The 25,833-nt window shown below is 41.9% G+C and overlaps 1 protein-coding gene across 1 annotated transcript in view; it reads right to left on the bottom strand.

Moving 5' to 3' along the window:
• The window catches only part of lrp2b (low density lipoprotein receptor-related protein 2b), a gene marked incomplete at both ends in the record, with an annotated part of 76,722 nt that overhangs the window by 6,212 nt on the left and 44,677 nt on the right, over positions 1–25,833 (bottom strand). Inside the window, 27 exons of the mRNA XM_080021283.1 lie at positions 802–984; positions 1,601–1,821; positions 2,279–2,407; positions 2,984–3,149; positions 3,583–3,726; positions 3,818–3,943; positions 5,209–5,340; positions 5,911–6,039; positions 6,923–7,045; positions 9,013–9,150; positions 10,025–10,141; positions 10,892–11,008; positions 11,525–11,644; positions 12,014–12,142; positions 12,614–12,859; positions 14,005–14,201; positions 16,182–16,359; positions 16,839–17,062; positions 17,604–17,774; positions 18,173–18,328; positions 18,876–19,392; positions 20,291–20,586; positions 21,241–21,442; positions 22,373–22,504; positions 24,150–24,269; positions 25,109–25,234; positions 25,532–25,774. Coding sequence (XP_079877409.1) covers positions 802–984; positions 1,601–1,821; positions 2,279–2,407; positions 2,984–3,149; positions 3,583–3,726; positions 3,818–3,943; positions 5,209–5,340; positions 5,911–6,039; positions 6,923–7,045; positions 9,013–9,150; positions 10,025–10,141; positions 10,892–11,008; positions 11,525–11,644; positions 12,014–12,142; positions 12,614–12,859; positions 14,005–14,201; positions 16,182–16,359; positions 16,839–17,062; positions 17,604–17,774; positions 18,173–18,328; positions 18,876–19,392; positions 20,291–20,586; positions 21,241–21,442; positions 22,373–22,504; positions 24,150–24,269; positions 25,109–25,234; positions 25,532–25,774 — 4,782 coding nt within the window. The remainder of the gene's footprint in view (positions 1–801; positions 985–1,600; positions 1,822–2,278; positions 2,408–2,983; positions 3,150–3,582; positions 3,727–3,817; positions 3,944–5,208; positions 5,341–5,910; positions 6,040–6,922; positions 7,046–9,012; positions 9,151–10,024; positions 10,142–10,891; positions 11,009–11,524; positions 11,645–12,013; positions 12,143–12,613; positions 12,860–14,004; positions 14,202–16,181; positions 16,360–16,838; positions 17,063–17,603; positions 17,775–18,172; positions 18,329–18,875; positions 19,393–20,290; positions 20,587–21,240; positions 21,443–22,372; positions 22,505–24,149; positions 24,270–25,108; positions 25,235–25,531; positions 25,775–25,833) is intronic.

Here is a 25,833-nt window from a genome sequence, read left to right as displayed (position 1 = left end):
ACTATATTCTAGAGTGTATTACAAAAGATTATGCCTATTTTTCTATTATTTAAATATGTTTTTGTTAATTATTTATTAAATATTTTTACAATTAAAGTTGGAAACAAATACAATTAAAGTAGAAATTCATACTATCATCTGTATGTATAAATGTAACATATGAGATTTTTTAAACAAAATAATTGTTTGAGATTGCTACTTTAATTGGTGTATTCTTTAAAATATTGCAAATCTCTTCTTAGATATGTTTTACTTTAATGAAGATAAAGTGGAAGTTGACTAATTTCACACACCTGCCTCGGTGTCACCTTGTGATATCACTGTCACGTGTTAAATGCTAAATTAAATGCTGTAAACATTATAAATGCAGTATTGAAATGACAAATAATGCAAGAAAAACAACAACAATATCAATATGTTAGATCTCCATAATATATTGATTTAGCATCAGGGCAGGCACTGGTTTGTTTGAAGTTAGTAGTATTTTCTGTACAGCAGTTAGCACAGCAGATTAATAATAAAGAAATAAAGAAATAATTAAAATGTGGTTGATTTTATTTTACACATGAGGTGTTGTGTGCTATGATGTGTGTGTGTGTGCATTTATGTAAGTGTGCGGGCATTCAGGGTTACGTGTCCATCTGTGTGTGTTTGTTTGTGTTAAAGGGCCATCTGTGTGACCATGTGTGCATTTCTGCCGGTGTGTGTCAGTGTGTGTCCATCTGCGCATCGATAAAAGCTTGTCTATGTATGTGTGTGTGTGTGTGTGTGTGTGTGTGTGTGTGTGTGTGTGAGACTGACTGGCGATGGAGTCGTATCTCTGCTGCTGGTAGAGAGAGATCTGTGTGAGCCAGGGTCCGGCGCTCAGCAGCTTGGTCTTGGTACCGCGCCCAAACTTGTCCTGCCGGAACACCTCCCCTTTCTCCTGCGTGCTCCAGTAGATGTGGCCCTCGAACACGCTGACGCTGAATGGGTTCCGCACGTCTGCGAGAGTTCAAGCACATGGTTAATGGAAGTGGACATTTGGGAAGTAGGGATACCTGTGGTTATAAATATTATCATCATGTTTGATATGGACAACTCGCTAACCTTCAGAGAAATTAAAACTTGGAATTTTCTATTTATAATGTGTTGTATTTTGGATTCTCCCATTTTCTGATGAAACGGGCGAAAGGACAGTGCTTGTGGTCGGCAATCCCAAAAAACGCATGAAAGGAAAACTCCAATATTTTTGAATACTAATCCTTATTTTTGGACTGAATTGATCCAGTATTGAGAGAATAGCTTCAGCCAAGTCACAGCACAACGAGCTGCAATACCTAGAACGATGAGCCAGTCACCAAGAATTTTGTTCTCTCAATACCAGATCACTTTAATTTAATTTAAAAGATTCTGATTCCAATGATGGGGAAATAAGATCTAGGTTAAAAAAAAGAAAGAAAGCTAATATACTAAAGAGGGATCCTGGACTCAACATTTTGTCCAAAATGGGGAATGAATAATTTTGACAGTCGTGAACCTCTTTAACGGTAAAGAATTTCCGGAACCATTTCCAGCATTTTGATTATAATCATAGTGGGACAGAAAAACATTTCCTCACCGATGTACAGTGCAGTTCTGCGATCCTCCCCAGAAGGCAGCACCGACTCTATACGACTCTCTTTGGAGTCGGACCAGTACAGCCGGTCACCGTTGGTGAAGTCGATGGAGAGGCCGGTGGGCCAGCCCAGGCCATCTGCCACCAGCACCTTCCTCTGCTGCCCGTCCAGCCAGGAGCACTCGATCTTTGCCTGGGAGCTGCGGTCCGCCCAATACAGCATGCTGAGCAAGCGAGCGGGAGAGGGTGAATTAAAAAGGTGAAGATCACAAAACAGATGAGATGTGGGTTTTTTTTGTCAAGACCAAATACAAAAACATCGTGAAAATCTCAGAGTACTTAATTGTAATTATTTATGTAGAATGAATGCATTGTAAAAAAATATATATGTCGAGTTCCCCCCAAAATTGCCCTCAAACAGTAAAAAAAAGTCAAATAAATTGAATATATAAATAAAAATAATATGATCTAATACAATATATACATTACCAATTAGCAACTGGGCAGCCAAAAACCCAAATTCGACCAAAATAAAGCACACCTAGTAGTTTGTGACTCACATAATTCAATTTGTGGAATTTCCTTAACTTTCTGCAGCTTTCATACTGTATTCCTTGTTTGAAAATGTTCTGAATGATATTTTCCGTGTTTCTGCGTCCCGTAGCGCTGCCTCTGTCTCACCCAAGTCGTGGATTGACGGCCACGGCCGACGGCTGGCCCATGTCGGTCTTGACGAGGTGCTTCCGATAGCGTCCATCCAACATGGCTACCTCTAACCTTTTTACCCTGGAGTCAGCCCAGTACAGATTTCTGCAAGGAGGGAAAACGCGTGTTTAAAAAAAAAAAAAAAAAAAAAAAAAAGGAAAAGAATCCTTAATTTTCAAGTTGCAATTGAAAAAGTAGTCATTTTGTATAAAGTATTATGGAAACGACAATGGAATGTGGATATGTCCAATTTGTCACCGTAACAGGAAATATGTTAAATGTCATGTAGGGAGACTTCTTTTTTGTCGGGTTTCTTTGTAGGTGCAGTGTTAGGCTTAGTTGTTGTGGACTATTTTTCTGAGTGGAATCTCTTAAACTACACACACAGCGTTTTCAAAATCATTTCCAATCAATATTCAGTCTCAGAGTATTCTTCTATTTAGTAAGTAGCCTTGTAATAAGCGGGAGAATGTGCAGGGGGCTATCCCTGTCACTTTCTGTTTCCAAGACGCCGTTTCATTGCGAGTAGGTTATATTTGCCGTTCAGTAATCTCACAGGATGCAGCTTTAACTACACACGTACAGTAAATAAAGTAACAACAACAAAAAAAACAACAACTATCGGGATAAAAAACAATTTGCTTTAAAATAATAAATCTATATATAAAGCCATCAGCACACCTCCCCACCCAGTCCACTGCGATGCCATCTGGCCTGGTGATGTACTTGATGCCGAGGTCCACGGCCGCACCCATGTTGTTGCTGCCATCGTCCACAGTGGGGAGGTACGCTCGCTTAATGGCACCGGGTGCAGAGTCCTTACCGGCCACAGTGAAGTACACCATACCTGATACAACACAAAATGACAAATGTAGTCACGTTCAACACAAAATAAATCATTTCTATTCATGTATTTTCAGAAAAGAAGTGATCCATTTGAACTTCAAAGTATTTTATTATGGTGGTGGTGGTGTGTATTGTGTGTCTTAATGAACATGTGGTACAGTTGTACCCAGTTGTGACGTTTTTTTATATTAGGAATTTTTAAATTTCACAATTTATTTTCATTTCACAAGACACCCATAAGCTTATACATAAACAGCAAGTAAAAAAAAAAAACTAAAAACCCACCAATTTAAATGAAAGTCTTCGAATCTTTACAAAATACAAACAAATAATTATGTAAATAAGCAAATAAATAAATGGATGTATTTAAGAATATTTAAATCTGCTAACGGCTGTTCTTGTTTATCGTTTTTATTTCTGCATTTCCATCTTACTAAGCCCGGTGTTGTTGCTGTCCCAGTCGTAGTCCAGCGCCATGACGCGTTCCTCCTCCTGCAGGTAGTCGTGGTAGGTTTCTGTTTGCAGGTTGAACCTTCGGATACGAACGTTCTCCGGCAGCAGTAGCAGAGGGGCGGAGCCTGGGGGCGACCGTGTAGGAAACCTTTAACACCTTAACCCGGTCTGAGTCATCTATTCGGCATTCATTTATTCTCGACCGCCTCCTCTCACCTTCCGCCTCACACATGTCTCCGTCGCCTACTTTTTGGTATCCGGGGGCGCACTCGCAGTCGTAACCTCCCTTGGTGTTCTTACAGATCTGGGGACAGATACCATGGACGTCGCACTCATTGATGTCTGGAAGAGCAAAGGGATGGGTCGGGAATAGGTTTGTTAGGGATAGGGGGAAAGGTTCCTTTATTTCTCAATCTACCCCTCGTTGGATGAACGCTTTACTGTTGAGAAATGTGCCACTCTGCTGCAGCTTCTCACTGTGCTTCAATACAGCCCGATGGGGCAAACATTTAAAACCCAATTTATTTTATTCATTGAAGTTCCATTTGCCTTAATGTTATTCAAAAAAGGTAAAAAAAATTACACTTACATCTTTCTAATAACTACTTTTTGCAATTGCCCAGTACATCCAGAGTTAGGTTGGCCACAGCAGGTTGCCAGTAGGAAGCCACTTAACTTACTGTTTCTAGTCACTTATGTTAACGCAGATGCAGCCAAATCAGCTGATTTTTGAAAGTGCAAAAGACACAGAGCACCTGCCCCTTTGCTCATTGATGCCCCATGGCAATGACATGGTGTCAATTTTCATCCCGGTGGGTTTTTTTTTTTTTTGTTTTTTTTTAAGCGAGAACAGCCATCGAGTTAGATTGTCTGGGCTAGGCTTGCGCAGATTTACAATTCAGAAGTCTATCAATTCCATCAATAGCGATTTACATTGTTGACAGACTATTTTTTTATTAATTTATCTGCTAGGAAAAAATCTGAGCATTGTGTTCTGAAACTGGAGCGGAGAGGGTTAGAGGGAGAGCCTGAACCAGAGCTGGGGGTCCATGTGCCTTTTCTTTTTCTGAGCACCTGCCCCTTAATGTTTCTGCACGGGACTGTAGAGCGGGGAAGTAAGATCCGATCACCAGTGGTTACTGGACAGCTCTGAGCGGAGAGGGAGACAGCCTCGATCCCTCTCTCCCTCCCTCGTCTCCTCTCCAGTTTCAGAACACGGTAAACTGCACTAAGACCGTTTCAATGCTCAGATTTTTATATCAGATATTAAATATATATTGTCTGTCATCAATGTCAATCGCAATCGATGGAGTAGCTCGCCGATAGAGGATTTAATCCTAAATCTGACAAGCGTAATTTATAACCTACTGAAAATAAGAGAAAAGATTCCTTTTTTTGAAAAAGGGATTTCATATATTTTGTTAAGGCTTAAACATTTCCCCTGTTGGACTGCATTTAAACCCAGTGAGAAGCTGCTGCCGAAAGAACCTATGTAGTAAATATCCTATGCTTCCACCGGTTATGGCAGTCGCAGGCACTTTGAGGGCCCGCCAGTCTACTGATTGTATTTTTTGAGGACTTTGTGTCCTTTGAGAATGTTGCTGTACCAAGGCAGTTGTAGGTGCTGTCGGGGTCCACTCTGTAGCCGGCTCTGCAGGAGCAGATGAACCCGGTGCCATTCAGATTAGTGCAATCGTGCTCGCATGGCTTCTTCTCGCAGTTGAGGTCAGTACCAAAATCTGAAAAAAAGAGTATTTGTACACAAAATAAGATAAGTATAAGTACAGTATAATCATTGAGAGTAGCATTGTAGACACCGTTGGCTCTCTCTTCAGGAGGAACAACAGATAATAATTTCCTTTTGGAGTGAATCTGTTATTTCCCACGACAGGGATTTAATGGGATTCTTCAACAACTTTCTTATCAATAATGTGAATCAAATTAACCTCTCAGTCCTCTCACAATCTGTATTATTTGAAAAATACGTCAATTTCAGCGCAAGTTTTCACTTCCAAGGCATATCAAACAAGTACATAATAAAAATGTATTCAACTATTTAATCTTAATCTTTTCAATTGACTGCCAGTAATGGAATCTATGTGCTGAGGTTTCAGTTAAGGCGGTAATCAAAATATGGATGAGTTTAAGTCAATTATTCATCTGATCTGTTGAGAATTGGTAAGTTATTTATAAAGTTTCATTTTGCTTATTGAGATTTATAATACGTTTTTGTCAGGATATAAAGTCCAGGTGGAATGTCATGCGTGTGAATGGGGATCCAAACAACCGAAAGGCGCAGGGAGACTCACTGCAGCCGAGCTCATCCGTGGCGTCTCCACAGTTATCGTTGTGGTCGCACACGTAGGGAAGAGCCACGCAGTGCCCGTTGGTGCATTTAAACTCCTGTAGCGTGCACGGAGGAAGCGTGGGCTCCCGGCCTAACACACACACACACACACACACACACACACACACACACACACACACACACACACACACACACACACACACACACACACACACACACACACACACACACACACACACACACACACACACACACACAGCATTTTGACTTGGCTTTTATGAGTGTGATACAAATAACTGCTATTATAATAAAGATATTAATATCACACATGCCAATACACAGAAAAGTATATTGACATATAATCCATCCATGCAAACATATGTTCTCCAAAAAACACTTATCAAATTGAACACATGTTCCTTGTTGGTTGTGCCAGCCATCAGTCACTGCACCCCTGCTGACCCCAAACTATTTCTGTAATCTAATCTCCTTCAAACATAATAATTTGTTCCAATCGATTTTTTTAAGACGGATTATGCAGCAATCCGATGCTCAGTCTAGACTTTTTGTTGCTCTCCATGTTATAGTTCCCTGGTTTTTCTGTGCAGAGTACTGTTGCCTTTGAGGGGATATCCACATCAGGCGCTAGAAAGGCCAAGGGTTTACAGACAGACAGTAAATAGAAAGGTCTGATTTAAAAGAATGGATTGAGGCGGACGGAAGTTTTTCAGCGATTCAAATGACCTACATATAGCCTGGAATGCATTTTTATCATATCGTTATTAGAGTATGTATATGTCTGCGTGTGTATATTTTTTCCAGCCTGTCTTTACTTTTGCACTATGTTCATGTGTATGTTTTACCCTGTCTATCTGTCTGTATGTCTGAGCCTCTGTGCATGGATTTGTGATTTGTATCTTAGTGTGTGCGGTGTGTTCTTGTGTGTGTGTGTGTGTGTGTGTGTGTGTGTGTGTGTGTGTGTGTGTGTGTGTGTGTGTGTGTGAATGTCGTACAGAGGTCTTCCTTCTCGTCGCTGCCGTCTCCGCAGTCGTCCTTCTGGTTGCACAGCAGTCCTGAGTAGACGCAGTATCCGTTGGAACAGCGGAACTTGGACGGCATCTCACAGGTGATGTTCACTACTCACACGAGCACAAACAAACATGAATATAAATGTGTTTATTTTCTTTGAACGGCTTCATCCAGTCTTTGCCGTAGCTCTACTATCAGGTATGTGATGAAGGACTAGAAATAAGTGTTGGAGAAAAAGGAAAATTGCTTTGCACTTATCTCTGATCATGATCATAGAATATTTTAAGTGGTAACCGTAAGATAATTTTGTTACAAAATCACACAGTTGATGCTTATTTTTGAATGTAGAACTTCATAAGAAACAGCCGTTCAAATTACAGCCATGACAGTGTATGCTGTTTCCATTGTTGGTGGCCTTTGAGGCAGCCACGGTTAATTAGGTAAAGCAGCATAGCTTGTTGTGGTCATCAAACTGTGAAAATGGATGAACATTCATGAAAAGAAACAAAGCCCTCTGAATAATATCCCCACCGCCTCCGGTGACCAACAAAAACAAAACAAATCACATCGATCAGAAGAAGGCAAACTTTGCAGTTTCGAAGGGAATTCTGGGACTTTTAGTGCCTTTTAGTTTTATTTTGCATTTCATTGAGTGAAATAAGTATTTGATCCCCTACCAACCATAAAGAATTCTGGCTCCCACAGATTAGTCCTCTCGCTTGAAGAAAGTACTCCTAATCTCAACTTGTTACCTGTTTAAAAGACACCTGTCCACAGAATCAATCAATCAGACTCCAACCTCTCCATCATGGGCAAGACCAAAGAGCTGTCTAAGGACATCAGGGACAAGATCGTAGACCTGCACAAGGCCGGAATAGGCTACAAGACCATTGGCAAGAAGCTGGGTGAGAAGGAGACAACTGTTGGAGTGATTATTCGAAATATATAAGAAACACAAAATGCCCGTCAATCTCCCTCGGTCTGGGGCTCCACACAAGATCTCACCTCGTGGGGTATCAATGATCATGAGAAAGGTGAGGGATCAGCCCAGAACTACATGAGGGGAGCTTGTTAATGATCTCAAGGCAGCTGTGGGACCACAGTCACCAAGAAAACCATTGGTAACACACTACGCCGTAATGGATTAAAATCCTGCAAAGCCCGTGAGGTCCTCCTGCTTAAGAAGGGACATGTACAGGCCCGTCTGAAGTTTGTCAATGAACACCTGAATGGTTCAGAGAACACTTGGGAGAAGGGGATGTGGTCAGATGAGACCAAAATCGAGCTCTTTGGTATCAATGCGACTCGCCGTGTTTGGAGGAAGAGGAATTCTGACTATGACCCCAAGAACGCCATCCCCACCGTCAAGCATGGAGGTGAAAGCATTATGCTTTGGGGGTGTTTCTTTGCTCAGGGACAGGTCGACTTCACCGCATCGAGGGAAAGATGGATGGGGCCATGTACCGTGAAATCCTGGGTGACAACCTCCTTCTCTCAGCCAGGACACTAAAAATGGGCGGTGGATGGGTTTCCAGTACGACAATGACCCAAAACATACAGCCAAGGCAACAAAGGAGTGGCTCAAGAAGAAGCATATTAAGGTCATGGGAGTGGCCTGGCCAGTCTCTGGACCTTAATCCGATAGAAAATCCGTGGCTGGAGCTGACACTTCCAGTTGCCAAGCGACAGCCTCGAAACCTTCAAGATTTGGAGAGGATCTGCAAAGAGGAGTGGTCCAAAATTCCTCCTGAGATGTGTGCAAACCTGATCATCAACTACAAGAAACGTCTGACCTCTGTACTTGCCAACAAGGGTTTCTCCACCAAGTACTAAGTCATGTTTTGATAGGGGATCAAATACTTATTTCACTCAATGAAATGCAAAATAACTTATATCTTTTATTTAATGTGATTTTCTGTTTTTTCTTTTTGATATTCTGTCTCTCACTGTTATAATAAACCTACCAAAAATTACCACTAAAATTATAGACCATTTCTTTGTCAGTGGGCAAACTTACAAAATCAGTGAGGGATCAAATAATTATTTCCCCCACTGTATATGAAACGTGTCTTACAGCACAGACTGAGCTCCTCATCGGATCGGTCGCCGCAGTCGTCCACGCTGTCGCACACCCAGCCCTGGCTCACACACAGCCGGTTCGCACACTGGAATTGGTGATGAGGGCACCAACGGCCCCCGGGGAAACGAGTGGCTGGAGGGGGTAGTGAGGGCTGAGGGTCAGTATCCATGTGAGGTCAGAGGGCAGCCTCTCTTCCTCCGACAAAGACTTGTTGGCCCTGCTGTGGTCACACTAGAACAGCCGTTCCCAACCTTTTATGAAATTCAATTTGTTTTCTTTCAATATTGTGATGAGTTTTTACAAATCGTATTAAAATAAAATAATTAATTAAAATCTTACATACATTTTGCCAATGATTTTGAAGCCCGTTTGCACTACGCAAGTGGACCACTATGGGCTGCTGCCCACAGGTCAAAAATTGCAACTCTGAAACACTCTGAAGGGGATTTAAAGGAGATTTAAAGCTCGAAGGGGATTTAAAGTAGCTTTAAATAGACACCGACAGTTTAATAGTTCTACTATTGTTTTGCACGTCACTCTCTACTGAAAAAAATTGATTGAATTAATTGATTTCGGAAGCAACTGCCACATGTTTTTGACAAATACACAATTTTAACCACAAATATTTTAGGTTCTTGTTAAAACAGTAATTATACCATAGGATTAATAGGCAAGCAATCATCAGTAACACACATGGTTTAGCTAAAATGTGTGTGCTGACTAGTAAACAGGCAAAAAATCAATTTGCCGCCATACATATATATATATACATATATATATATATATATATATATATATATATAATACAATATAATAATACATAAATACATATATATATATACACACACACACACACACACACACACACACACACATATATATATATATACAAATACACACATATAAATACATATACATACACACACACACACACACACACACACACTTTATATATATCCGGTCAAGCTACCAGTAAGTGTTAGGGTTAGCAGAGTGTTTATCTTACGACATCTCAACTCGTCTGACAGATCCTGGCAGTCTGGGTGCCCGTCACACAGCAGAGTATCGGGGATGCAGTGACCAGAGTCACACTGGAATGAGCCAGGCTGGCAGGTCTTCAGCTCTGTGTGGAAATCATATGGGGAGGTTGCTTTGAGATTATGTAGAATATCAAGTTCCTGCAACGCATTGGCCTGTGCCTGGTTGCATGTTTGTGAGTTTGTTGAAGAAACTAGAAAATGCACTGGGGGGTTGTGTATTACTGTGTGAATGTTTGTGCTGGTGTGCACATACAACAAAGAATAGAGTTTAATGTGAGACATCACACTCGTGGGGTTTCCACCAACCGGTCAGTCCTTCCAGGAAATTGAAATCTTGCGATAACAATAATTACTGCGAATTACACATCTCCATGAGCTTGCAATTTTGCGAAATTGATGCAACTTTTCGGCATGAAACGGCATAATGTACTGTATAATGGAAATTATCATCGAAAGTGATTACATATGACTCTTTCTTCATTAGTAGTTTCTTAGTTAAATAAAATAACATTTATTTGTCAATTACTGCAATTTCATTGCAAGAAAACCCCCCAAAAAAACTAAAAATACAAAAAGAAAAACCAAACAAATTCAAGCTTACAAACTACAAATGGCACATCAAGCATTTCTGGTCACAACAATCACAAGACAAGAACAAAAAAAATCCAGTCCCCTGATCTAGTGCTCATCAGCTGTTGCTAAGCAGCCATTAGCAGCAGTCTTTTGAGGACATACAGTAGTCCTGTCATGTTCATCTGCGGGTAAACTAAGATTGATTGTTTTTGGAAAATGTGAAAGTTTTGCTGACTGTGTGTGTGTGTGTACTCTCTCACCACAGTCACGTTCGTCTGAGTTATCCCCACAGTCGTTGTCATGGTCACACACCCATTTCCCAGGGACGCACTGTTGATTGTCACATCGGTACTCACTCTCCGAGCAAGGCCTTGGCTCTACACACACACACACACACACACACACACACACACACACACACACACACACACACACACACACACACACACACACACACACACACACACACACACACACACACACACACACACACACACACACGATAGAGGGAGGGATAGTTGGATGAATATATGGCTGGATAATTGGATAGACTGTTAGACTGATGGATGATGGCTAGAGGGATAGATGGATGGATGATACATGGTCGGACAGACAGTTGGATGAATGATGGAGGGTGGAAAAGTTGGATGGGTAGATAGATGTTTGAAGGGACGGATGATTCGATGGATGGAGGGAGGGAGGGGGGGGATAGTAGGATGAATATATGGTTGGACAATTTGATGGATGGTTGGACTGATGGATGACAGCTAGAGGGATAGAAAGTTGGATGGATGGATGATAGATGGTTTGTTGGTTGGATGTATGATAGCTAGGATGGATGGATGGATGGATGGAAAGATGGATGGATGAATACCAACAGAGCGGCACCTCACCGCAGTCCTTCTCATCTGAACCGTCTCCGCAGTCGTTGCTGCCGTCGCAGCGCCAGCGCACAGGCACGCAGCGGTGGTTCTCACAGCGGAAGTCTCCCACCGGGTCGCAGGTCAGCTCCTCTGTGGGTGGGGTCAAGGGTGGGTGGAGGGGGGTATGAAGTCACCGTTCATTACATTTTACATCATGGGTGATTTTTGGCTTTACTTGCCCTTGAGGTGTATCTAACACTACTCTCGGCTGATGTTTTGTCATAAAGCTTCTTCACTCTTGTGTTGCCAAATACAGTTCTGTAAGGTCCCTGTAGCGGTTCCTTTTATGTCTTTAGTCTTTATAAAATATCAAACTCTCAGCGAAGCAAAGAACTCCAAGGCATTCTTGCGCTGTTTTGATCTGGTCACAAAAAACTAGCACTCCCTCTAGTGGTCCGAAATCGTTTTGACTCTATATTTAAAATATTAACTTGTCTTTCTAAGGAATGTGAAACTGACCGCAGCCCTGCTCGTCGCTGCTGTCCAGGCAGTCGTTGGTTCCGTCGCAGCGCGCCCACTGGGGAACGCAGCGGTAGTTGGTCTTACAGGAAAACTCTGTGTCCTCGTCACACTTATATGCAGGGCCCACTGCAGGTGGATGGAGACAGGAAGACGGAGGTGGAGAGCGAGAGAGAGTGAGAGAGTAATATACATAATATATAAATATAAAGTTAAATCTAACATAATATATAAATAATATCTGATTTATGGACCACACTCCAAGAAGAAATATTTCCTTAATCTACCTCAAAAATGCATTGATACTGTTGACTGCTTATAAAAATGTTTTGTTTTTTATCTAGTTTTTGGAAGTCCTGAGGTAAAGGGTGGGGGACATGATATATTCGTTAAAATCTTTAAATTATTTGCAGTACCCTAGCAGACCATGAGGGGGCACAACATTCTTACGTAATCATGTGTGTGTGTGTATATATATATATATATATATATATACATACATATATATATACACACACACACACACAAATATGTTTTTACTCGATTTGTGTGCTTTTAATGAACATTATTATTGCATCCCCACTCCCCAGTCCCACTCACTGCAGGTGTCATGGGGTTCATCGGATGCATCCCCGCAGTCGTCCTGGACGTCGCAAACATAGCTGGATGGCACGCAGCGGCCGTTAGCGCAACGGAACTCCCCCGGGCGGCAGGTCTTCTGGGCGCAGCCCTCCGGCTCCTCATCGCTGCCGTCGGCACAGTCGTAGACGCCGTCGCAGTGCCACGACACGGGGATGCACTTCTTGTTCTGACACTGGAACTGGTTCTCCTGGCAGCGGTGGTCACCTGCAGAGAGGAGCACACTGAGGATGGGCTGGGGCCTTCTTCAAGCTTTTCTCTGCCAAAAAGAATGCTGTAATATGCCGTATTCAATTTTGACAACATTTAGTACAGGTTTTTTGTTTTTTTTTGGGGGGGGGGGGGGGTGTTTAAGGATGATCAATGAGCTGAAAAAAAAAATCACGGAAGACATTGGGTGTTTGATTTGCGATTGTTGTTGGTTGTTTCCTCAGCCGATCACAATGGTCCAGCATTAAGCACATCAGTTATTTTGCTGGTAGGCGCACATCTGAGTAGGAAAACGTGTACTGATAAAGTTTAAGGATGTTTATTCTTCACAAAAAATAGCAATGTTCATTTGAGAAATAACTCACCTTATGGATGGAGGTGAATTCCAAGAACATACATAAAATATCAATCTTTTTTTTTCCTATTTTTGGAATTTCATAAAAATATTTTGAAAGATATCAAGGTATTTCTGTTTTTTTTATTTTTTATTTCTTTATCAAGATAACGTGTTTTTGAGACCGTAAATTGCATGTTGAATAAGTCTGCCCCCAAAACTGGCAAAATGTTCACAAATCTAGAATGTAGAAAATCTGAATGTAGCTGAATAAAACCTGTAGCAATACAACTTTTCTTTTTATGTCCTTTTTGTTGACAAAACATTCAGATTATTTTTTTTATTAAAAACCCAATTCATTTAGTCCGGTTCCACTAGGATGTAGCCAATGTCTGCCACACTGGAACACTGGGATTATTTTTTAATCATCCCCTCATTATTTCCTTAACGATGTACCTGGTTACTAAACAGTTTTCTGTTCCAAGCAACCTGAGGAAAGTCAAAAATTTCACAAAATTTCTACACTGCATTTTCTGGGAAATCTGTTTAAAATGATTGTTTGTAAAAAAAAGGATTTTTGATCCACGTGATATTTCTTCTTCGTGCTTATGTGAGCGTTTTAAATCAATTTTGTCTTCAAATGTCGAGATTTTTATTTATTTATTTATTTATTTTAAACAGGGGGGGAAAAAATGCAATTTCAGAAATATCCATATACCTGTGGACAAGGCCTTAACTAAAGATGGATTGCTATATTTTTGAAGTGTGTGTGTGTGTGTGTGTGTGTGTGCATGCGCGTGCATCGTACTGCAGAGTGCAGCGTCTTCGTCAGAGCCGTCGGGACAGTTGGAGCTGCCGTCGCACAGGAAGCCGGGGAAGGTGCAGTTCCCGTCCTGACACTGGAAGCGGCCGACGGGGCAAGAGCGAGGAGGGCAGGTCAGGGGCTCGTCCGAGCCGTCGCCACAGTCCGACTGGCCGTCGCACTTCCACCAGATTGGAATGCACCTGGAGTTGGGGGGACATTTACTGTATGTAGCTATTAGACTATTACTTGATTTGATTATATTACATGATTTTAACTTGATTTCATTAGATGTACTCATTTGGGCCAATCATTTAATGAACTAACTATATTATAACTATAGTGTAGTCTGTTTTACCTTCTAACCTGTACTTTCCAATTTTCTATGCTGCTGCATTCACAATATTCTATCAAGGTTGAATCAAGTGCGCATCTCATTTAATATAAATCCAATGAAATCTAGTTCAATCCAATCCAATTATTGAACTAACTAACTAGAACTAACTAAATATTTTAGACTATAGAGCAGGTCAAGCAGAGAATCTGAAGGTATCGGCAGATTATATTCAAGAACTTGTTTTATTCCAAATGTTTAGTCCTTGTCCTTTGGATATTATTCTGCAAAATCAGATGACTTTTTTTGTTTTATGATCAAAGAAAAGTTAGTTCTACTTCTAAGTCCTACGTACTTTGTGAGTTTAGAACACATTAAAAATGTTGTATACACTACTCACAAAAAGTAAGGGATATTTGGCTTTCGGGTGAAATTTACGGAAAATGTAAAAAGTTCACGCTACAGTGATATTATATCATGAAAGTAGGGCATTTAAGTAGAAGCATGCAACGGTGATTTCCTCATCTCAAACAATTTATTGAAAACAAAAGCCAACAACAGTGGTGGGTAAACCACAACAAAAAATGTCAATGTCTCATCATCTCATCAGTTCTGTATTGACTAGACACACCTGCCCACACTGTAACACCACCACCACCAAAGGCTCGTCTGGTGACAACAGTGGCTGATGCGTAGCGCTCTCCTTGACGTCTCCAACATCATTGGCGGCATCATTTCTGCTCAACGTGAATCGACTTTCAACAGAGAACAGCACTGAGGCCACTGGTCCCTCGTCCAGCGTAAATGCTCCCTGGCCCGTGCAAGACAATGAAGCCTGTGCCTGGTGGTGTGGTCAGGTACCCTTGCAGGTCGTCTAGCATGCAGACCACGCTGATGGAAACAGTTTTGAATGGTCTGACTTGACCTTTGGGGCCTCTCACCTCCCTTAAATTTGCCTGGAGTTGAGTGGCATCATCATCTGGTTCCGCAGGGCACCGTTCACAATGAAGCGCTCATCAGTGTGGGATGTGGCCAAAGGACGTCCACTTCTATGCCTTTCTGTGACTCTTCCAGTCTCTCTGTATCTCTGTTGCAAGCTGCTGGTGACACTCTAAGCTCAGTGGCCACTTCCCCCTGAGAACATCCTGTTTGAAGCCTCGCAATAGCGAGGTACTGTTGATCAGTTGTTAGGTGTCGTCTTGGTCTCATGATGTCAAAATGTGAACAGCATGATGAAGAGGACTGTTTAAATACCAATTCTAATTGAACCAGGAAATGTATTGGTGGATTCATGGATCAAACACTTGTTGTGAATTTTGCCGTTCAGCTCCTTGTTAGAGAACAGCAAGTTGTGCAAAAAGTACTGAAACATTGAACAGTTGGACATTCAAAAGTTTAGAGAAGGTCAAATTAAGTTCACCTGTAAAGGTTATAGTGCATTTTAGGTTCATCCTGAAATTTCACCCGAAAGCCGATTATCCCTAACTTTTTGTGAGTAGTGTATACTGTATATACGAAATGTATTTTTAGTCCATTGGGGAAAATGTCCTTAATGTCACTATTCTCAATTAATACATGCATCCAAACACATATTTATCACAAGACTTTTTAGAAGGCCTTAATTTTTGATTAATTTTTGAAGATATTTGACTGACCATATCCATGTCATTGATAAATTCTGATACTAGCTCAACACTTTAAAACGTACGGCACATATTAAGAATAGTTGAAAAGTAGACAAAGGAACAAGAAGTAAACATTTTACAACACATTTTATTAAAAAAAATAAAATAAGGAAAACCCACTTGACTCCAGGAAGACATATTTCTCTCTCCGTTTTGGTACTCACTTCTCGTTGTCCCCGCAGCGGAACTGCGTGCTGGAGCAGTCGGCCACACACTGGATCGTCAGCCCCAGGGAGAGGCCAATGAAGTGGTCTGGACACTGGCAGGATGCCCTGTCTCCCCCGGGGGCGACCAGGCACAGGTGGCTGCAGGTCAGGAGGTGGGAGTCGCAGGGGTTGTCACCTGGTGCATTGTGGGTAAATGTGAGCTATTATTGAACATTGTATTATGCATAAGCATGTCACAATCATGACACCTGGCGATCAGCCAGGTTAGCGATCGATTAATCTATTACATATTTAATCGTCTTTTTCATTTTATACTTCTATAATAGTGGTAGAAAATGAAACTCGCAATAATTCATGTCTGCCTGTTGCAGTAGAGACATTGATTATATTTTTGGCATTGGAACATAAAAGTACGGGGAGACACTTAATGGTTCTCAACCAAACTGATGGATACTCACCTAATTCACATATAATATATTGTATTTATTCATTATTTCTAATAAAAAAAAAATCCACTCCATTCCAAATTCCAATTTTTTAACGCATGACACGAGTACATTTCTTGACAAATAACTGATCAAAAGTTAAATATGAGAAGCTCTTGCTAAAAATGCTGTTGGGTAAACGGTGTATTTCTGGAGTTGGTGTACGTACGGCGAGGCTGCCGGTAGGGGTGGTACACGTGGATGTCATAGGGCCGGTGTGTGTTGTTGCCCATGACGGTGCGCTGGGCACCGGTGTACTTGTGAGCCTTCTCCACAGTGTGCGTGTTCCAGTCGGTCCAGTAGAGCCAGTCCTCGAACAGCGTGACCGCGTAGACGTGGGGGAGGGACCCAGCGATGGCCCGGCGCCGGTTCTGGCCGTCCATGTCCGCAAAGCTGTCATGGGTAAATACAAAACATATACACCTGTAGAACAGCGCTGTATTTTGGGGATAGTTTGTTTGGAGTTCACAGGAAATCGATCAAAAACCAAAACAAAGAAAAACATTTTTTTTTTTATACATTTTTCCTTTTGGGAGTTCATATATTGTTTTTATAAAAAAAAAACGAATCAAAACAAAAACAACAAAAATGATTTTCTAAATTGAGAAAAAAAATGATTTTTCTTTTACATGAATTTCTCTGCAGTGAACCCATTTTTTTATTTTATGTTTGACTCCTTGATGCAAGCCAAATTCCCCATCAGGGACAGCCGCCGAAAGACTTAACTGAATTATGTTACGGGTACGTCAATATTTGTCCTCCTCAACTGTTTAAGGGCAATAGATTCTTCCTGTCCCACAGCTCAAATTTCCACAATTGTTTTTTATTTTGCGCTTGATAGTTTTATTGAGATGTTTTGCTTATGAACGAAACATCTTATTGAATGCAAATGGCACCGCAACATCGGAATAATCTCCCAAGTTATCCAACTCACTCTAGGAAATTGAGGTGCGAGTCAGCAAAGAAGATCCTGTTGGTGGTGTAGTCCACCGTCAGCGAGTTGGGCCACTCCAGCTTGGCTGTGATAATGGCGCTGGCGTTGGTGCCGTCCATGCCGACCCTGCCGATGTAGGCCGAGTCCCCCCAGTCCGTCCAGTACAACCAACTGAGAAGAGGAAACAGTGGGAGAGGGATGTGTGGACGGAATGGAAAGACAGTGGAAAGAAAAGTCAACATTTTTGCATACACTGGTATACATTTTAGCGCCTGCAGAGTAAATCAATATGCCAGGGAAAACACTTTAAAATAAAATTGGATTTTATTTTATGAAAAGTGGTTGACAACCTGGCAACCGGACTGCACAAGATGGTTGATGTGGTTGCCCGGGACAACTGGGAAAGCCCTGAGAGTGATTATTCAGAGCCTTGATTTTCCTCCCGGGAATAAAATAGCGAGTCTATCAATTTGATTAATAGACTGATTTTAAACAATACAGATAAATCGAATATAGTTTAAAATGATTTGAGAAATGCCGTGTGTTTGTGTGTGAGATTGTGTCCGTACCCATATTCGGGGTTGACGGCCACGGCTCGAGGGCGGGTGATGACGTAAGTGGAGTTACTGCCACGGATTTCTCCGGACAGAAGCCTCTTCTGGTAGCGGCCGTCCAGCTCCATCACGTGCACGGAGCCGTAGTAACTGTCCACCCAGTACAACTTCCTGTTACAGACACAAAGAAACCCTCAATGACCTTGACCGCCATTTTGCACTGATCCTTCATATCCTTTAGTTCAAATAAAAGCAAAGGCGGTGAATTATTCCAACTCGATCAATTAATCAAAAGCTGGAATAAACGCAAATTCCCCAGTCAAGGGCTTCGGTCTTCCTTTAGCGATTGCAAGCATGACAAAATATTTTGCATTGATCCTTTATATCTTCAAGAGGGACCAATTTAGAGCAAGTTGATGAATGAATAAAAAGATTGGACGCACATAAATTCCTGCCTGTTTCCATGACAGTGAGTCTGTCAGACGTTAAAATAAATAAGTAAAGAATTAGAAAATCAGGGGTCCAGAAAGTAAAATTCCACTCCAGGATCTTGAGCCAACCATTTAGGTTTGCTAATTACCGCCAACTGCGGTGTGGAATCAGTCCACCGCTGGAGAGAAAACATGGTAACAGGACTTTTACTTTCTGAACCAGGAATTATCAACTTCAGAACTTTTCTTTCAAGGACAAACAACAGAGCACCGCCCCCTGCACACACCTTCCCACCCAGTCCACCGCCAGGCCCTCGGCGCCTCCCATGTTGTTCCCCGCCAGCGTCTCCCGGTCGCTGCCATCGAAACGCATCCTCTCGATCCTGCCGGCGCCGGCGTCCAGCCAGTACAACCTCTTCTCGTAGTGGTCGAAGTCGAGCGCCACCACGTTGGAGAGCCCCTGCAGCACCACGCTGAGCTGCGAGCCATCCGTGGTCAGGTTGCGGATGTAGTAGAGGTTGCTGTACAGAAGGTAGGGGGCGATGCCGCTGTTCTGGCGGCAGGTGCGGCCGTCCGGCTCGCGGACGTACCCCGGGGCGCACCTACAGTGGTACGAGCCGACCGCATTGTCGCAGATCTGGCTGCAGACCTCGGGCGTGTCCCGGCACTCATCTAGGTCCTCGCAGGCCTTGCCATCGGGCATCAGGCGGTATCCGGGGTTGCAGGAGCAGTAGTAGCTGGTCAGGGTGTCGGTGCAGATCTGAGCACACCTGTGGACCGACGGACTGCGACACTCGTTGACACCTACGTACAAGAATAAATAAATGTGGCTTTAGATGATTCCACAAGCATGAGGGTACGTTGTTCCAACGGTAACATATCCTAGTCTGGGATCTTAGACTGAGATGTGTCATCACACCGTACCCAGAATCCTTCAGCCCGAGGTGGATATTCCAGGTTTGGAAGTCCAAGCTCTGCCATATTTTTGCTCCACGCATGCACTGATCACTTCTCATCACACTTCTTATGTTTTTAAAATACAATTTCTTATAACACTACCACTAAACTTTCTAATGACCTTTCTTATTGTAATGTCTAACACTCGTAATAAGACTTATTACAAAACTCCTGAAAACAATTCTAACAACATTTCTCCTAAATATTCTAATTACACCTTTAATTTTCTAATAAATCTACTTCTATCACTTTGAATAAACTTCCACTAAATATTGCAATAACACTTCTAATAACATAAGATAAAATAACTAATTAATCAACAGAGGTAAATTCTACTAAACCTTCTAATAACACTTATGACAACGCTTTGACCAACACTTAAAACACTTCTAACAACACTTATAAGACTATAATTTCAAATAAATGTTCAAATTACACTTCAAATAACACTTCTTTTGATCCTACTTTTAATTTAAAAGTTTTTCAAATAAACCTTGTAGTGACCCTTATGATACATCTACACTATAAAACGTATAAAAGAAAACACACTTCTAAAAAAACAAAACCCTTATTAATCCCGGAGGTGAACTCAGGAATCAGTAGACTCTTACTAAACTTTCCAAGCCTGCATATAACCCTTACACTTATTATAGCACCTTCTAACAAAACCAAGAAACCAAAAAAAAAACCCCCCAAAGAAAACACGCATCTTCTTGGTTAATGATCTCCTTCTGCCGTGTCTCACCGCATCCCTTCTCATCGCTGTTGTCCTGGCAGTCCTTCTGTCCGTTGCACACCTTGGTGGCGTCCACGCACTGGCCCGACGTGCACATGTACTGCTGCGGGGCGCAGGTGGGCCCCGGCGTGGCGCACAGGCTCGCTGCCTCGTCTGAGCCGTCCAGGCAGTCGCTCTCGCCGTCGCAGGCGTAGAGGGCCGGGACACAGGCGCCGTTGCCGCAGGTGAACTGGCTGCCGGAGCAGGTGTCGTACGTGCAGCGCCGCTCGTCGCTGCCGTCGCCGCAGTCGTTGACGCGGTCGCAGCTACAGGGGAAGCGGTGAGAGCGGTCCATCACTCGTGTATTTGAGTCTGATACATTAAAGTGTTAATCCGTGAGATTCATTTCTTTTTAAAAGTCCCCCTTCTTTTTTTTAGCTGGTGCTTTTTAAAGAAACAGCCATTCGATGTATACCTCTGTTATGCATGTGCTCTTTTGTATGTTATTTAGATTTTGTTGGTGGCGGGGTCCGCCTTTGCCGATAATAGTGTAAAGCCATGGTGAATTAGATAAAGCAGCATGGTCATTAAACTGTGGATGTGGATGAACTTTCACAAAAAAAAAAAAAAAAAAAAAACTATCCCTGGTCCCTGGTCTGTGATACTTATCTAAAAGCTGATGTGTGTACCAAAAGCCAAAATTTAACATGGACAATAGATGAAGAAAAAAAACAACTAATGTGTAAATATCTTCTATAGGAAATAAGCACAAACCGTGCATTTCAGAACAGATTACATTTTTTACAACTTTTTCAAACAATGAAAAAAAGATAAAAGCAATGCTTGGTTTCTTTGAAGATAAGACAACACTTATATAGAAGAAGAAGTCCCGGTTTTATAAATAAAGTTTTTCAAATTAATTCCTATGTTAAACAAAGCGTTGACCCTCGTCCTTGGAGACAGCAGCCTTGTGCTCTTACTGGTAGGGCAGGAAGATGCACAGTCCGTTGGCGCAGGCAAACTCGTTCATGTGGCAGGTTCTGTTGGGGCAGTTCTGCAGCTCGTCGGCTGCATTGTTGCAGTCCTTGTCCCCGTCGCAGACGAAGCTCTGCGGGATGCAGCGAGGGTGGCCGGGGAGCCAGGTGGGGCAGGTGAACTGGGTGGAGCTGCACGTGCGCTGGCCTGACGGAGGTGGAGAAGGTCACTTAATGGTAATTGGGCACCAATATTTAGAGTTTATTTTCAGAGTTTGCTTGTGTATTCAGTAATCATGTGTCTATAGGCCATTTTTTTCCTTATTATTAAATAATTAAAACTTTTTTTTTTAATAATAATTGCAATATTTGCATTTTTTAAATTTAATTATATATTGATTTAAAAATTTCATTTTTACGTAATTTGGTCCTCCCTAAGCCAGTGCTTGTTCACGGGTGTCTAAGTACGCCATCTATTGGACAGATATGATACTAGAAAGAGATAACTCAAACGCCTTTATCTGGATTCTAAAGGTGAAAACTGTTGGTCCAGAGGCACATAAAATGACAATCTCTTAAATGTGTGTCAACCACAGACCTTATTTCAGGCAATGAACCAAAAACCCATTCAAACATCCCATTGACTTCGGGACGAGGGAACCGGAAGTGCGAAAATACAAACTCACTTCCAGGTTTTAAGAGTCATTCCAGCGGCACTCCCAATCGAAATACAGAGGGTAAACACTTTTTAGTGTGTGTGTTCTTTCTGCACTGTACTTTGTGTTGTTAGCCAATAAAGCAAATACATTGGCCAGCGTTTACATTTTTTATATGCCGCTTCAGAGCTATGCTTTATAAAGATGTGTGTTTGTAATACAGATACAATTTCAATACTTTTGAGTCCAATTGACTGTCATCTTACTTCCTAGTTGAAGGATCTATTTAATTGAAATAAGCAACTTTTTAAAAGAGAACAGCAGACCTTTGATGCTCTCCACAAAGAAAGATTTTTTTTTTTCCTCATCACCTATTCTCTAAAATATCACATCACAAGGTTCTTATCAAATAACATTTCTTCACCTAATTGGCTTGTCATTTAGATTTTTTTATTTTTATTTATTTTTTTACTCGAACCCACCACACTGCAGCTCCGGCGCCTCGTCGCTGTTGTCCCAGCAGTCGTTGTTTCCGTCGCAGGTCAGCGACTGAGGGATGCAGTTTCCATTGGTGCAGGTGAACTGGCTGGGGCTGCAGGTCTGGACCTCATCCTCTGGGAAAGAGAGACAAACATACCTCGGTGTAACATTTCAATACTTTGGATGCAGGTTCAGAAATACAAGTTTGATATGTGGGGGAAAAAGAGTTGCATCCCTAGATACTATTAACACATCTCTCATCTTATACTGTAGCTACACATAACCAATTCCAACCCCACAAATAACCATTTCTAAATTTACACCTTAATTTAAACTTCTGTTGTATCCAATAACTGAACATTACTCAAGTGTTATCTTATCTTGGCCATATCTGATACCTCAACTTCACCTTCTGTAACCCTAACCTAAAAATAATACATTTCCAATCATAAACCTAAACCACCTCTAACTATCTCAACCCACCGGCTCAACCTCCACGCTCAGGGGCGACATCCAGCCCTTGTGACAATTTAATATATTGTTAAATCCAGCCAATAAATTTATTTTAGAATCATAATGCTTAATTAATTCACATAATTTTACTCAATGTTTTCAGATTTTATTTTTTTAATAAAACTGAATACAACAAAGTTTGACAATTTCATGATTTTTAACTCATATTATAAGGCAACTCACTAAAGCACAGTGTAAAGTAAAAAACAAAAACAAAAAATAAACAACAAAAAACCTGATTCAGAATTTTGTCAGTCAAATCATATTCAGTTATTCATGGCAAAGAGGAACTGTTGGGTACCGGGGCCCTGGATTAAACAGGCCCCGGGGTTAAATTATTTAAGACCGTAATATCAATAAGCTCTGACGTTACTGGTACTGATAACGCTATTGGAGAAATTAAGAAAATGTATTTTCTATTTATTTAGGCTATACAGCCCGATTCTAACTGGCAATAAGATATTTGTCTAAGAAATATTTTGGCTATTATTAGAAGAGACATCTGTCCTCTCTCTCTCTCCCGCTCCATCACAGGAATAGAGATATTCAAGAGGTGGGCGGGGCCAGCTCCCTCTGCCTGCCCCACACACACACGCACAGGCGAGAGCGCAGATTAGGCCCTGATTGCCCCCTCTCCATGCGTAATGCACAGAAAATAAAACAGTCTTAATTCTGCTGTTAATTTGTTTTAGTTTTTCTCTTAAAAAAAAAAAAAAAAAAAAAAGTACTGATAAGAGTGCCGGATCGATAATGAGTAATCGGTAAGAGTAGTAGTACCATTAAAATCTTAAAGAAACCCATCCCTATTCCTCCAAATAAAACAACTAAAAACACACTGTTTTTAGTTGTTTTATTTGGAGGAATGGGGCGCGACGATGGGGGCACACCGAGAGCCGTGTTCGTGTATCCAGTAGTTATGATCCCCCTTACTTATAACCTTTCATTGAAATGTTATCCCTGTGCATTTTGTAAGCTGTAAAATCTGTTTTTCCTGTTATTGTAATGCACACTGACTGAAATCTCAGTCGACTGACGGGTTTCTGACCGATGATTCGACTCGTTGAGTTTGAGGGGGCAGCCCTACATATAATAATAAAAATCACAGGGTTTTCCCCTTTGTGGACCACCCGGCCAGTGGCCCGCGGGTCATTTGAGCCCCTGTCCTAGACATGTGCATTTCTGTACAAAACAGCATTTGTTTCTTCTTGCCATCACTGTTATTGCCGTTTCCTCCTGGTTAGATATCGTATATTATAGTGAGCTCACCGCAGGAGAGCGGCTCGTCCGTCCTGTCGCTGCAGTCCCTGACACCGTCGCACACCCAGGATGCAGGGATGCACTTCCCCTGGTCGCAGCGGAACTGGTTGGGAGAGCACGTGCGACCCGCTGGACGGAGACACACACAATGATGAATGTGTACAAATAAAAACCCACATGGAGGGCTAACTTCCACACACACACAGAGAGAGAGAGAGAGAGAGAGAGAGAGAGAGAGAGAGAGAGAGAGAGAGAGAGAGAGAGAGAGAGAGAGAGAGAGAGAGAGAGAGAGAGAGAGAGAGAGAGAGAGAGAGAGAGAGAGAGAGAGAGAGAGAGAAGAGAGAGAGAGAGAGAGAGAGAGAGAGAGAGAGAGAGAGAGAGAGAGAGAGAACTACTGAAAACTGGACTGGATTCAAATTCACTTATTGTGAAAAGCCAAAAAATAATTAAATATCATCGTACCCTGATAAAGGAATGTAGGCTGAAATGCATCAGAAAGGCAACTCATGTTTAATACTTTTCTAAGCCACAAAGTGTCTGACTTATTAAATGTATTTCACAGAATCGTGTGTATATTTAATATATTTTTTTTATATATATTTTGCTATTTCTGTTCTCTATTTTTTGACTTTGTGTATATTGTTTTTATTCATTGTCATTTTGTTTCATTTTCAGAGTGTTAAGCTTTCTTTTTTTTTAAGCAAATTTTCTGTAGAGAAACACCACTCCTCACCACCACAAATTCCTTGTATATGAAAATGAACATGGTGGAATAACCTCATTCTGATTTAGAAAATCTATATATTTAACTTTTATTTTTTTATTTTTTTAATACAAAGAAAAGGCGTCAATCTCTGAGGCTGCTTCCATCGCGAGTCTCAGGGAGTTTATTTTAGTCTCTCTCGCAACACAGCTCCAGTCGTGTGCTCATGTTGATGGAAGAAGATCTTTGAGGAGGTTGGACTCACCACAGAAGAGAGGATTCTCGTCGCTGTTGTCGCCGCAGTTGTTGTATCCATCGCACAGGTTGTCAGGGAAGATACAGATGTTGGTGCCATCGCACTTTACCTGGCCTGCGGGACACGTTCTGTCGGCTAAGGATGAGGAGAAGAGAGGAGAAGAGGGAGAAGGTCATCCAGGGCATCTATCTATCTATATTTTTTAATCAGTATATAATATTTTCTACCATACAACAGCATGAAACGTATTTCATGGATTTACATTTTTTTTGTCAAAACAGTCTACTCTGTATTTGTTTTACATTATGAGCCCTTTACGACAATATTTTAATTTTAATATTGCTAATGCAATATGTAATTTTATATGAAACAATGAAATGACCCGCTCTCCGCCCTGCTCCATCCACCATCAGCTGCACGGCTGCGACTCACGGCAGTTGATCTCGTCGGAGGTGGCGTTGTCGCGACAGTCGTTGAGGCCGTCGCAGACGAAGGAGGCGCTGATGCAGCGGCCGCTGGCACAGGTGAACTCAGTGGCGGGGTTGCAGGTGGGGAAAGGGCAGCCGTGCTCGTCGCTGCCGTCGCCGCAGTCGTCCATGTAGTCACAGGCGTAGCCCACCGGGACGCAGCGGCCATTGTCGCAGGTGAAGTCCGTGGCCGAGCAGGTGTGGAAGGCTGCGGAACGGAAGGAGGACGGAGGAGGATGTGACGTAGAGCCGTTGAAGAACGTTACA

This window comes from Zeus faber, assembly GCF_960531495.2.
Source record: "Zeus faber genome assembly, chromosome: 20".
Classification (NCBI taxonomy): domain Eukaryota; kingdom Metazoa; phylum Chordata; class Actinopteri; order Zeiformes; family Zeidae; genus Zeus; species Zeus faber.
The sequence above is the reverse complement of the archived record's forward strand: the minus strand, read 5'-3'. Positions and strand labels throughout refer to the sequence as shown.